The sequence below is a fragment of the Thamnophis sirtalis genome, unplaced genomic scaffold (genome assembly GCF_051295495.1).
Source record: "Thamnophis sirtalis isolate CommonGarterSnake01/CBP01778 unplaced genomic scaffold, rThaSir2_p1.2 scaffold_1, whole genome shotgun sequence".
Classification (NCBI taxonomy): domain Eukaryota; kingdom Metazoa; phylum Chordata; class Lepidosauria; order Squamata; family Natricidae; genus Thamnophis; species Thamnophis sirtalis.
In genome coordinates, this window is record NW_028261381.1 from 43715684 (window position 1) to 43729623 (window position 13940).

General features: G+C 35.5%; 1 protein-coding gene across 7 annotated transcripts in view; it reads right to left on the reverse strand.

The window, feature by feature from the left end:
• The window catches only part of R3HDM1 (R3H domain containing 1), a 59330-nt gene that overhangs the window by 22144 nt on the left and 23246 nt on the right, over positions 1–13940 (reverse strand). For 3 of the 7 annotated variants that reach the window (XM_014072309.2, XM_014072306.2, XM_014072305.2), the window contains 10 exons: positions 11479–11587; positions 11300–11395; positions 10407–10444; positions 10257–10307; positions 9910–10136; positions 6040–6294; positions 5218–5372; positions 4758–4859; positions 3446–3727; positions 2014–2137 (listed from right to left, as the gene is read on the reverse strand). In XM_014072309.2, the coding sequence (XP_013927784.2) occupies positions 2014–2137; positions 3446–3727; positions 4758–4859; positions 5218–5372; positions 6040–6294; positions 9910–10136; positions 10257–10307; positions 10407–10444; positions 11300–11395; positions 11479–11587 (1439 nt within the window). The remainder of the gene's footprint in view (positions 1–2013; positions 2138–3445; positions 3728–4757; positions 4860–5217; positions 5373–6039; positions 6295–9909; positions 10137–10256; positions 10308–10406; positions 10445–11299; positions 11396–11478; positions 11588–13940) is intronic. The other 4 variants (XM_014072307.2, XM_014072310.2, XM_014072308.2 and 1 more) reach the window with 4 other exon arrangements.

Below are 13940 nucleotides of genomic sequence, written 5' to 3' on the forward strand. Positions count from 1 at the left end.
TAAGGCGCAAGATACAAGAATTAACTTTTCACCAAATGTTGCCATTATTCCAGCATTTGCTTCTTGAAAACAATCTCATTCCAACCTCTTGGATAAAACATTTCCCGTCAGCAGGTACAGATTAGTAATATCTGCATGATTCATGTAACAGGCAATACAGAATATTGAACCAAGTGGTAAATACTTAAGTCCGGTAACCTACTATATATTTGTGTTTCATCAAGAGCAATATCCAGGGCTGCATGAAAAAATGTATCAGAAACCATACAGGAATTTTAATATCTTTATATATACATTCTTGTTAGCTACAAGTACTTCATGACTGATGGGGACAGAATACAAACTATAGACCCAAATCTATAATTTGTTCAAATTAAACAAACAAAAAGCACCTGAAACCACAAGACACTGTCACACACACAAAAGAGGTAATCACGCTAAACATTTCCGAAGATAAATTCTGCAACAATACCAAACAAAAGCAAGCTATGTAGACAATCAAATAATTTATGTCATTCATTGTAAATTAATGGCTGCAACTGCATTTAGTTACCTTGATATTAGTGTCAGGGTTACTATTGAAATGTATGACAGATTTCAAAGGCATGATTTTACTTTAGTTTTAATTTTATAATTTCATAAATGTGTTAAAACATCTTATCACCATGGAAATGCTCTAAAAATGGATTTGTTTTAAAACACGCAAGCTGAATTATTTCAGATTCATTTCTTCTGAGAAAACAAAATTAATAAAATTCATTTTTATTGAAATTTATACAGTGCTTTCCAGGTCTCAAGTCCAGATAATTGCTGCAATGATTTAACAGACTCAGCAAAGAGCAAGGGATCCTTCTTCCGTTTTAGTGTGGAATTGTAAAAGAACCAATTACGGTATGTTTTCCAACAGTCATCCTGCTGGTTAACGATAATGAAAAGCAAATGTCCATGTTGGTGAATGCAGGTACAAGACCTGATCACATTTAAAGAGATAAATCAAGGTAACAAAATTTCTTTCTGGATAAAAGTTTAATGCTTTAACCCATATCTTTGAGCAAAAGCATATAAAGTATATATTCTAATTTATCTGTCTAGGAGAAACATAGGAAGAGTTAATAATATCTTCAGAAGAATATTTATAAAAGAGGGAAAGGCAAACTGATGCCAGATGTTCTGTATTGCAATTGACATCATCCAAGACAATAAGGAAAGAACAGAAGCTGTAGCTCAAACATCTGGAGAGATATCTCTCACCTAGCCTCTTTAAAGCTTAATTTCTGAGGCAAGGCAAAACATTTAGCTTCAGAAATATTATACCAGAAATCATGAGTTTCATTAACTCAGATTCCCCCCCCCTCCCCATTTATTATGTACAGCTCAGTATAGATTCGGGCATACAAAAACTAAATCATGCTGGAATACAAACCACCTTAGCTATAAAAGTCCATCTGTAACAGCATTAATGATTCATATAAAAGCAGAAAACACACGAGAGGCAATAAGCAAAATGTTTAGCTTTGTATGATTTATAGAGAAGACAAAGTCCAGCCACCAACCTCCTAACAAACAATTTTAAAAAAATCTCCAAAAAACACATCATCAAGAACGTAAGGTATATCTCATTCATTCAAGATCAGGTAAATTTTGTTTATAAAATTGATGAAGAGAACAAAATGCTAAATTAAGATTTTAGTTCTTTGATAAGAAAAAATATTTCACTCTGGCCTTTTGTTGGAAATTATTTACAAATAAGGGTGATCAAAGGATATTCTGATTTTTGTTTGTTTGTTTTTCTAAGAAAATAATTATCCTTTTGAATTCTGCCTCTTAGGATTGACTGAACTCGGCCAATTTAAAATATGCATTCCTACCAATAGGAAGAATTTTGGTCACTTCAAAACACAAACATTATTTTTTTTCTCTGTAAAATACCTCACGTTATTTCTTTCTGCCTTGCCTAGTCACTTGAAAGCTCCAAAGGTACAAGAAGTAAGAAGGGGAGAAAGCATCACAAACCTGTCTGTTGAGCAGGTTGTGGCAGTGGCTGGTTTTGCTGTGTGTTGTAATGAACTGAAGTAACTGGCCGATATTGTTGACTGGAGTGTGGATATTGGCCTGGAGCACAGTAACAGGCTGGCATCTGGGGGAAAAAAAAAGAAATGTTGGCTTTATGTACGGAGACCCATGCATATGTTTCTAAATCAGACATCTCCTATAGTGCTGAATGTAGGCAGGTCAAAAGAACCACAAACCCCTTGGAAAAGAATAAACCCAAGCTTAGCAAAAGATAATTGGCAAGGATGCTCTTTAAAAGCTAAAAAAAGCCACCTCCCCAAAATGTTTAGTTTAGTTTACTTTATTGTCACTGCACCTTGTACAATGACATTAAATGCCATCTTCAGTGCACATTATAACTATAAAAGTAAAACACAAATACACATCCGTCACATTCTATACAACTGAATTGAAAACCAATTGAAAATGCATTTTCAAATTGAAAATACAATTGAATTGAAAAAAAAATTAAACTGGCTTCATATGCATTATAGTAGAAAAGATAAATGCACCACACAATTTGTCAGTGAGATATTAAAAATATTATTAGCCACACAAAAAAATCTTAAATAAACCTCATAATTTCTAATAACAAAGTACTTCTTTCTAAAAAAAAAATACTGCAAATACATAAAACTGACAGTGGATCTGCCATGAAATCATTATTTAATTATTGTCACAAACATGTAGCTCTCTTAAGAGAAGAATGTGTGTCAAGTTCTAATTTGTTAGTTTTAAATTTCTATAACTAAATGAAGAAGCAATACATATTGACAGCAAAGTTATACAGCCTGTCTAAAGTAATTTATTCTGTGATTGTTTCTATAGATTTCTATACAGTAGGACAGACCAGTGCAAGGTACAGGAATCATATGATGTTGGTACTAAAATACATACCCTGGCTACTAATTGCTCCTGGGCACAAGTTAAGAAGCCTGTCCTGACCTTAGAACTCTAAAGGGCTTAGGCCTGATTTTCTGCCAGGCTGTCTCTCATATTATAAACCTGACCAGCTACTCAGATCAATACGATATGGTCTTCTGAAGATGCCCACTTTGCCAGACACTCAAGTCCTGGATACTTCAGAAACAGTCTTCCACTTCGTATCTTTCAGGCTACAGATATGCTCCATAAGAATTACTTATTTACTACTAAGTAACATGGGTAAAAAACCATAACTGTTTTTAATTTGGTTTTGATTTCAAGTGCATCCAATTATCCTTTATTTCATGTATTTTTAAATCATTGTAAACTGGTCTGAGTGTTGCAATAAACAAAAAATCCAAACCATACATGTGCTAGAAGCAAACAAAATTTCAGGAACACCAGTTCTACACTGAGTTTTACAAGCATGTAATAGAACATGCTGACAATATTTGAAAAATCTTGCTACCTGTGGCATTGGTTGCTGCATATATCCCTGTTGCTGAAGAACTTGCTGGTTAACAGGGTGGCTGGATCCACTGTAGTTAGGAGTAGGTTGGCCAGGTGGCAGCGGCGGTGGTGGGGGTGGTGGGGGTGGTGGCGGTGGTGCTGTTGCTATGATAAAACCAGATTGCTGTGGTGGTGGGAGGACCACTGTAGACTGGAACATGTTGGCATGAGGATCAGCAGCTTCTCCAGATGGCTGTCGGGAGAGACTCATATGGCTAAGTTGGGGTCCTAGGTTGTCTTGCTGAAATAAGTAAAAGAGTAACAAAAGGCATCCTTAAGATAATGAATGTAGGAGTTTTTTAACACCAAGGCAAAGCAAGAAATCACAGAATTTAATTATGGAGCACTATTAAGCTATCTTGCCAAAAAAACTACCTTGGAAGTAAACACACAACCCTGCTATTGAGCACAGGAGAGAATTACAGAGCTAAGAATCTAAAAATAGTCGTACTACAGTGGAACAAAGACTTAAGATAGCAATACAAAATTATGTTTGCCCCAAAGGTCAATCCGCATCTTATTGGACAACCATAATCATGATACAGAGTTCAGAACTCTTTCCTATTCTATTTCCCAGTGACTGGTATGGAAAAACATAGCCCTGTAAGGCTAACGGAACACCTGCCTTGAATAATAGCTTCATTACTGGGAATTTGTCTAAAGCGCCATTAAAATCAATTTAAGTTAAAAGCTGTATTTGCCTACCAAGCTTCTGTTAAAATATCAAGCAAACAGCAAAAATGGCAACCAAGGATATTGATTTATGGAGAACCTACCTTGAGACATGGATTAGATGTCTATAAATCTGAGGAATGCAGCTAGGCTGCAAAACTAAAAAAAACAAACACCCACACAATTTCTGGCCCTCATCAAACATTAAAGCCCTGACAGAAAGCTTTCATTGTCATGGAAAATGAGATACCTTAGAAGAGAAAGATATAGAAGGGAAAAGAAAGAAGGGTATTTATATGAAATAAATTCAAAGGTGTACTGAATACTGACAGGCTGCAAAGGGTATTATCAGCAAGCACATTTTTTATATCAGGGAACCAGAATTGTTTTCTTCTTCTTCTAATATTTCAGGTAAACCACTAGGCAGACCAGTCTTATTCTTTCCTCTCAACTCTCTCTCGGTGCGCCTGCCAATAATGGGATTACCTTTTGAGGCTACAGCCAGTCAATATTTACATTTCACATGCAGACTTCATATATTCTTCTAGCCTAGCAGAGAATCTGTCATGCAGAGAAAAGATGAGTAGAAGATAATATACCACAGTATATTGCTGGGTAGATGAGACTGGCAGGAGCGGGGGTGGATAAGTGACTGTGGAGAACTGAACAGGCTGTGAAGAAGGCTGAAGAGGTCGGATAGGCTGAAGGAGCAATAGTTGAACATACAGTGTTAACAACTGAGTAAGAGGAAATGAAAGTAGGAATATTTATTTTGTGTAAAATAAAGGTATTTTTTTTAAAAAAACACAAGGTCTTCAATACAAATTGTACAAATAAGGCTCAGATTACAGTGAATAAATCAATCAAACTGATTCAGTTATGAGTGGGAGAAGTTGACAACAATGTAAGATGACGCGCTTACAATAACCTAAACACACTCAATGGTTTTAAGAAAATGTAACTTTTTAAACCAACACTTAACCCGTACATGATAAAAAAAAACAAGCAGCTATTTGTTTAATCAGTTACTGACCAAACATTTGTATTTGAATTTAGCACCTGTGAGAGGATGTGATTGGTTGCTGGCTGTTGCTGAGGTGGTATGGGAGGTGGTGGCGGCTGAGGAGGTCCAGGCACTTGGTTTCTGATTGGTTGTTGAGGCATTGGAGGATTATACACAACTGGAGTGCCATCTGGATTAATGAATGGCTGACCTACAGGACAATTGTAAAAAAAAAAAAAAAAAACACCACAGAAGTAATATAGCAAAGGCAGCTTGCTAGCAGAATATAAATTAGCTAGTATTTTACTATATTACAGGTTATACGTTATGAGAATATCCAACAAGTCTAAGTCTTATCTGATTTGCTTAATTAATTATTTTTTTGTTGATTTATTTATCTGCAGCACAATTATATTATAAGCTGTCTTATTTACACATTGCTTCTTTCAGCGGATGAATCTGCAGCATAATGTAAACAACAAGAAGAAAAAAGTACAAGAAGAAAAGAAAAGAGTGCAGGAAGAAAAGAGAGCCATATAAATTGTAAGCCAAATATAATACTTTCTAATTCTACTAAATGTGCAATTTTAAACATTGGGTACAAAAGAAATTAAAACAAAAAATTCCACTGAAAACACAGTTTATAGATTTTTTTTCTCTCTCCAAAACATCATTGCATTTCTACTCTGGGGAGGATTAAAATACATACATCTTCCAAAAGAAAAAGATAAAGTATATTGGGAAGCAGAGGGAAGGGCAAACGGTTCATGGAAACACCACACATTTCTAAAACATTATTGACAAATTAGTTATTTGAGACAGAGACACAAAGGGAGAGAGAAAGACAGACAAACTGACACCCACAACTGGATACCAACCTGTTTGAGGGTTGATCAGAATACTTCCAGGTGGTATGCCTGCCGCTTCCAAGGGAAGCAAAAAGAAGCTACCGCTAGAAGGCGCCACTTGCCCACTTATGCCACCATCAAAGGAAAGAGAACTACTAGTGCTGATAGTTGGATAGACGGCAGATGTGCCATGAGAAGGCTGGCTGAGAGCTGTGACTGGAAGAGGTTGCTGGGTGTGAGAAAGAGAACCCGTGGATGACCCTACACTACTAGAAGACTCTGAACCTAGGAAAGGAGTAATGAGAAATGGATTTTACCTAGAGACAGAATAATAGCATTCACATTTATATAGGCAGGTTGTTATCTAAAGTTATCCATGTAACTCCCAGCCTGAACTACAACTTACTTCCCCAAACCCCATTGCAGCTTCTCCAGGTTAGATTCCCAATTACTCCAAATGCCACACAATGAGGGAGGAACTAATGACCACTGCCTGGATTTTGCCTTCGAGCCATGCAAATGGGAATAAAGCAGGATGGCAACAGTCTTTATTACTATCAACAATTACAACAAATATCTATTCAATGAAATATCAGGTTGAGATGTTGGCGGCAACTAAAGTGTAAAGTGGTATTCAAAGGACCCATCTATAAAGCCCAATACAGACAAAGCTAATGAAAATTTGGGTCTACAGAATTTTTACTTGCTAGTGTTGCCCAAAAAAATAATCTTAATGATTCCAGCGCTGGAGGTAAATTTTACTGGTTTTACTGGTAAGAATATGTACAGATTTATTCCAAAATGGACTTAAACTTTAAATGTAATAGTTCGTAGGAAACGAAAATTATGTTTCTCTGATGAAACAGCAAGGATTTTTAATTTTTTTAAAAGTAAGAAATAGATTTGGATTGCATTTTGCTTTCTGTCTTCACATAACAAATAAAACACCTTATTTCTATTTTTTCATCGATATTCAAATCAATAAAAAGCAAATCTGTCTTGAAATATAAGACAGGATTAATTAAGTTGTTGGGAGTATCAGTGCAGTTTTAGTTTTGGTAGTATTCTAATCCAGCCAATACTATGAAAATATTTTGGAGTTCTTATTTCTAAAGAAGTAATTCCAATTGCGCTGGTTTTTAGCATTGTCAAAGTATAAAATTACTACGGTATTTAAAATGTATCTGTTAAATCTGAAAAGAATTACAGCCCCGTTTTTCATCAAACTGTGTCTGTGAACCAGACTATAACACTGCCAAGAGTTGTTAGGAAGTATGGCCTTATATCTTAAAAATTAAATATTAATAAATGGCTTCAAACCAAAATGAAATAGGTACGATTGCTGTACTGATTGTACTCCCATTATAGTACAATTTTCTTTGTATTCTTTTAAAAAACCTTCCACTATCAAAGCTCTTTTTCATTAATATCAAATGTATATGTTCACAAGATATCCTTATCATATCACTTGGGCACACAAAAAAAGAGATCTCTATTTTAAGAATAAGGACCTAGAAGAATCCTGCTACAAATTCCTTCAGGAGCAAATTTAGAGTACTGTATTTGCTCCCAGAAATTTCTTAAGCACTTTGAATGCTAGGCATAAGTGAAGTCCAGCTAATATTCTTCCTCTCTTCTCCCAAAGCAATGGAGGGGATATTCATAATTCAGAAGAGGAGGTTTTCTGCCCAGAGCCCAAAATTGCTGTGAAACTGTTGAGCTTCTTTAAAACCCCTGCTGTGTCTCACCAGTGTCCCCCCCCCCCCACACTTATTTTCAATAATTATGAAAAAATGCCAAATTGGACCTATTGGGTTATAAAATGAAGCAGATATCTAAAAATAAATTAACATGCTTCCTTGTTTTTTTCTTTGTTCTATATCCTTAATATACTTCTTTCCTGGAGACACCATAGATATTCTCCCTATTTAAACTGTGTTGTGCAACTTGGCTGGTGATTGAAATATCCTGAAACAGACTTTGGAAGTTGACTGTAGCAGTACATGTCAAAAAGAAAGGACACAGATTTAATGCTTACGACACCTCATCATGTCCAAATTCAGGGTCAATTAGGCCATTCTTAATTTCTTGTCAGTAATTAAGGCCAAGTATGAGCCCGAAAAAGTTAGGCAGTCTTACAAGTGCCCACCTGACAAGCCAAATAAAAAAGTATTTGGCAATCTGTCTGCACTGTCAAGTGAGGTCCCAAGTGGAATTTTATTGCCGTGTTTCGGTTCTCCCAGGTTCAGGAGACCAAAAAAAGTTAAGGAAAGCTTAAAAATCTTATTAAAGAACCATGTTTGACGAAATCAGGAATTGAAATTCTTTGGGGTGAAAGATCAGTAATGTGACCTTGAATCTTGATAATTTAATGTTTTTAAATGTACTTCAGATCATTTATTCTCCAAATTTGGCCACATTAAGATTGTAGATTTCAACTCTCAGAAGGTCCCAGTCAGCATGGGGAATTATGGAATTGAAGTTCACAAGTCTTAAAGTTACCAACTTTGGACACCCCTGATTTATACCATTACAAGAAAACGACTGAAAAAGAGGCTGAAGGTCATTTTATGAGCAGAACAAGTCAGGTTCCAACTCTCATCTGGATCACCATCACAAGGACATCTTTGGTATCCATAAAAGTGTTAATTTGCTTGTATTAATACGATTGAAAATTTCATCATGCATACCTTTGCCAGCAAAATTAACCCTTAAAAATCATGCCTAATAACAAAAAAAATTCTTAGCAAAGCAAACTTGATAAAGTTTCAAGAGAGATTTGGAGTTGTGTTGAAGCTGACGCAGCCTAAAAATAGACATCAAAAATAAAGATTTCCTTTTATTGAGTTAGACTATAGATTATCTACTCTGATACTGCCTACTTAGGCTTCAGACATATTGTCAATAGGCAGAGAATGGTATTGTATTTTGAAGTAATCTCTGATCAATCACAAAACATATGGGGCTAAGAGCTGAGGTGGCGCAATGGTTAGAATGCAGCACTGCAGGCTACTTCGGCTGACTGCAATTGGGCAGTTCAAATCTCACCAGGCTCAAGATTGACTCAGTCTTCCATCCTTCTGAGGTGGGTAAAATGAGGACCCAGATTGTTGGGGTCAATATGCTGACTCCGTAAACTGCTTAGAGAGGGCTGTAAAGCACTGTAAAGTGCTATATAAGATTATTGCTATTGCTACAACAGGAAAGGCATGCTGAACTAACTCACAGGTATGGAGCTATAAACCTACATAAATCAAATCTAAAATATACTGTTGAACCTGTTCTTGTATGCCTCTCCTGAAAGTAATCCTCCATTGCTATTCAGATCAAGGAATCTTTTACAGAATTTTAATAATCTGATTTCACTGGTTATCTCAAAATCATTTTAGGCGATTCACTTAGGAGAAGCTCTCAATATTAATTAATAAAGCAACTTCCTAAAATATACCAGACACATACCTCTTGCAATGTTATAGGCTCAGTAACTGCAACAAAAGTTTAATTCCTTGAAATGGCAAGCATGAGAGAAACACTGCATTTCCTACACCGCTACCATCTACTGCTTATAGCTGTTTCAACTTCTGGTCCTGGTCTATTAGCCTATGAAGCTGGCTGGGTTAACAGTGGTCCAAATGCAGAAGATCAACAACCTCCAACAAGCCATGCAACCCATTAAGAGATGTTTTATTTATAAACAATTCAAAACATTGGTAGGATCAGGAATAGCCACAACTCTTTCTGGTCTATTCAAAATACTACCAAAGGTGTATCTAACACTTAAGAGATTATAACCCTGGGCCAAAGAAGCAGCTTCCCAAAACAGTAACAATGGTGGGTGGGCGGGGGGATGCTTTTTGCAGGCTACCTAGCTATTCCTAGACTTGGGTTTTCCAGTGGTACCTGTTTTGGATAGCCTGCCAGTGCTTTTGCTGCTTCCTGTACTATCGCCTCTTGTGAGAACAGAGATGCCACTGAAGCTGCTGGCTTTGGTCACAGGGGGCTTCAAACTGCGAAGTGAGCTGTCCGAATCTGTGCTGCTCCATGGACGGGGTTCCGAGTACTTTAGCTCGTTGTCTGTACTGCTCTGGAGACTGTTTGCCGACCTTCCTGAAGCATCCTTGTTGATTCTGTAATCCATAAACTTTAGTTTTTAAAGATGGAAGACTCTTTGCCAAAGCAACAAGGAAAGAAAGGAAAGGAAACACGTGCAGAATGCTTTGGGATATAAAAACTAATTTATTCAATACCTAAATATCTGTCGTCTTTGCTGGGTACTGTTGGCTTCATCCTCTTGAATTCTGTTGGCGTGTTCAATAGAATTGCAACTTAGTACCTTCTCATTTGCATTTAGAAAAAAACATGGTGTTTTTTCCAAAACAGATACTGATTATGCTTACCTTTTGTCAATAATATAATTCTCTTGGGAACACAGCGACTAGGGAGGAAACAGTGCAGAATAAAAATCACCACCATTAAATGATTCTATCATCAATCCATACTTCAATAAATGTCTAAATATCTATATAGAAACAACAATGGGTAACCGGTTGCAAGCAATTTTTAAAGAATGCTCACTGAATCCTTTAGCCAGGCAAATGTAATCATTCACATTTGGTTTTAAATCAACAAATGGGAAGCAGAAAAACAAAATGGAACTGCTAGTCAGCATAATGTGCGTATGGGCATCACAGTCCTCTGTTACAGAAGGGGAACAGAGGAAACCACAGCAGGATTTATTACTCTTTGTTTCACTATCTTTTATTTGCAACCTAGGAGAAAAAGAAGCTGGGCAAAGAAGTCTGTGCATTTTGCGGTGCACTCTCCAGCCCAGGTTTCAAAAAGTTAATTTAAAACCTGCCAACCTACCATCTGTGAGCCTTGGCTACTGTTCTTAGAGGATGCCAAATTACCACAATATGAATGATTAAAACAAGTATATGACTATCACCTGTATAAACAGATGCCCAAACTTTTCAACATCCATGACTAGACATAATTGTTATGAGCAATCTCTCCATAAAATGGGAAATGGTTTAATTAAATAGCACCTCATAGGAGGAAATAAGAGGTAGTGCTACTATATCTCTATATCATCATCATCATCATCATCCTCAGCCTAGAGAACCAATTTGTTGCTCTACCCACTACTTTATAAACGTTATCTTAATGCGATCATGAATGGAATGCAGACACATTTTTTTCCAAATATTTTGAGCACTTTAATTACACACTTTAACTTTATTGTTCTTACACATAGTCAAAGATACTGTGGACATTCCTTAATACCTACATCTTGTGCAAATATTCGTTCTCTAGCTCTCTGGTACTCTTCTTCTCGCTCTTCTATAGATTTGCTTCTTCTGTCATCTTTTAATCGTATTCGCATCTAAATTAAATAAGTTGTTAATTGCCGATTTCCATTGCGCAATATAAGCATGCAGTCAAGATACTGTAATGTTCCATATTTACCTGATTATCATCTTTGTCTAGACTAGAATTCTCTCGTTTAAGGATGTACCGTTTTTGAAAATCTTCACCTTTTTCATCTTTTATATGTTCGCAAAACTTCTGGTCAGGTCTTTTGGGGAAAAAGATTAAAATAAAATAAATAATTATAAATATGAAGGAAATTTTTTGTGGTCCTTAGTTTGAGGTAAGATACATGTGGACAACAGGTCATTTCGTGCTATAAAGGTTATCAGAATATCTTGTAGGTTTTAATTTTGTTTGTACATTGGAAATCTATGCGGAGAATCTGATGTAGAGCTGCTACATCCCTCATTCACACAGGTATAGTCCTCGATTTATGACCATAATTGAGCTTGGCAATTAAGATTATAAGTTGTGCTAGTCATAGAAAAGGTCATCACATGACCAACCCAATTTCACTTTTGCAATGCTCATTAAGTGAAATGCTGAGGTTGTTAAATGAACATTGTGGGTTGATAAGCAAATGTGGCAGTTGTTATGCAAGCCAAATGTTTGCTATGGGCCAGTTTTTATTGTAAGTAAGCACCAGTTTCTGGCAAAATCATCATAAATCAGTCACATAACTAGGGGGTGCTTCAAACAGCTGTAAATGCAGACCAGGTACTGAGCGTCCAAAATGTGTTCATGTGGCTGAGGGATGGACCTTAGAAGTGGATCGTAAGTAGCTTTTGGATCAGTCATAACTTCAAATGGTTGCTAAGCAACTGATCATAAGACAAGGACTACTTATATGTATATTTGAACATTTTATTTAAGATTTGGGTTATGGTTATTGCAAGAGAGAGTGAGAGAAATCTTCATCTTGAGGATAATGACAGAATAAAACCTACCATAATAAAAATGGTACTGTGCATCCCATGCCACCTTCAGTGGCAAAATATAAAAGTAGGATATAAAAAATAGTCAAAAATATGGTTATAATAATCTAACTAGAATAAAACCAAAGCCCTATTCTGACCCTCAGAGTAGCTGGAATGCTTTGTAGCTATGTGCAATTCAAATGTTTGCCAAATGGATTTTTTCATTCTTTTTATTTTTACTATTATACTTTGGTAATTTTATAAGGGAGAAAAAAGCAAAAAAATGAAAAAAGAGTCATAAACTGAAGAGAGAAGGTATGTATAAGCATCATAAGCTTAAGTAAATCAGTTGCAAATTCTCAAAACATTAATTGAATTCTATATATGCAAATATCTTGTGTAATTTTATACAGATCAATATTAAAATCAAGTTAATGTAAATGTAAGTTATAGTTAAATATTGTCTATTTCCAATTAACAAATCACCTGAGTTAATGTTAAAGTGTTAAGCAAAATCAAAATTTGGACATGGTAAATGGCTGTGAGTTGAATTATAGTCCAAAAATTGTTTTTATATCAAATTAAATTTTGATCCAAATGTCTTTTTTAAATATAAATAGAAACTTGATTTGTCATTTTTCTGCCGAAGGAATTATATACAAATCCTGATGCAAAGCACAGAGTTAACCTATCAGCAGTTAGCATATATAAAGTTACTTCAAAATATTTTGAAGAAATATCAGGTTTAATTATATTTAATAAAAAGATGACAGAATGAAACGGAATTCAAATTTTAGAATTTGTTTCATTTTAAGTCAATTGCCAAATTTTATAATATCAGTAAACACAAAGAATAAGCCAACTTGATTGTTACATTTCCAACTATTTACAGAAAATTATTAATTAGTGACCTTGGAGGGATACCTCATTAGTAAAAACCTCTTTTGCTAGTTTCTCTGAACATGGTATTCACTATAAATGTAGCATTTTTCTTCCACTAAATTTCCCCTTGTTATGTATCAGTTGTTCTTTTCATTTAACTTAACTCACTTAACAACAGTTAACTGGGACTGGCAACTTTGTTGCAAACCAAGCAGTCATAAAGCAGGACATCATGCTGACTTGCAATAGCAAATTATAGCTGCCATTTATCCATTTAATCATGCAATTTATAACTTGTCCAGTGTTTGTGTTGTACTTCACCAGCAAAGCCTAGAAGTACTCCAAGCGTTTTGTTGTAAACTTCCCAAATTTAGAGACAAATTTCTAAGACTAATTTCTAAATCTTGTTTCTGAGATTTCATTAGATCAATACTGCTTTTTTTGAAGATATTGGAATTGCTAAGGTGGATTTGATCTTTTGAGGAGCCTCTCAAAGGATGCGATTTTTGTCTTACTGATACTTGAATCTTGTGATCTAAACAATTTCTTTGTATTTTCATCTTCATGAAAACGAATGTTTCATAATGAAGCAAAAGGTGATAATCTGGGCTAATTCTGTCTTACTTTTATTATCACATTTAATTCCCCCCCCCAACCGTGGATTCTTTAATTTTAGGCTATAATTGAAAGACACGGAAGCTAAGAAATGAATATTTTACGGGAAAGAAAGGTTTCAGAACAAAGCCGTACATGCCTACA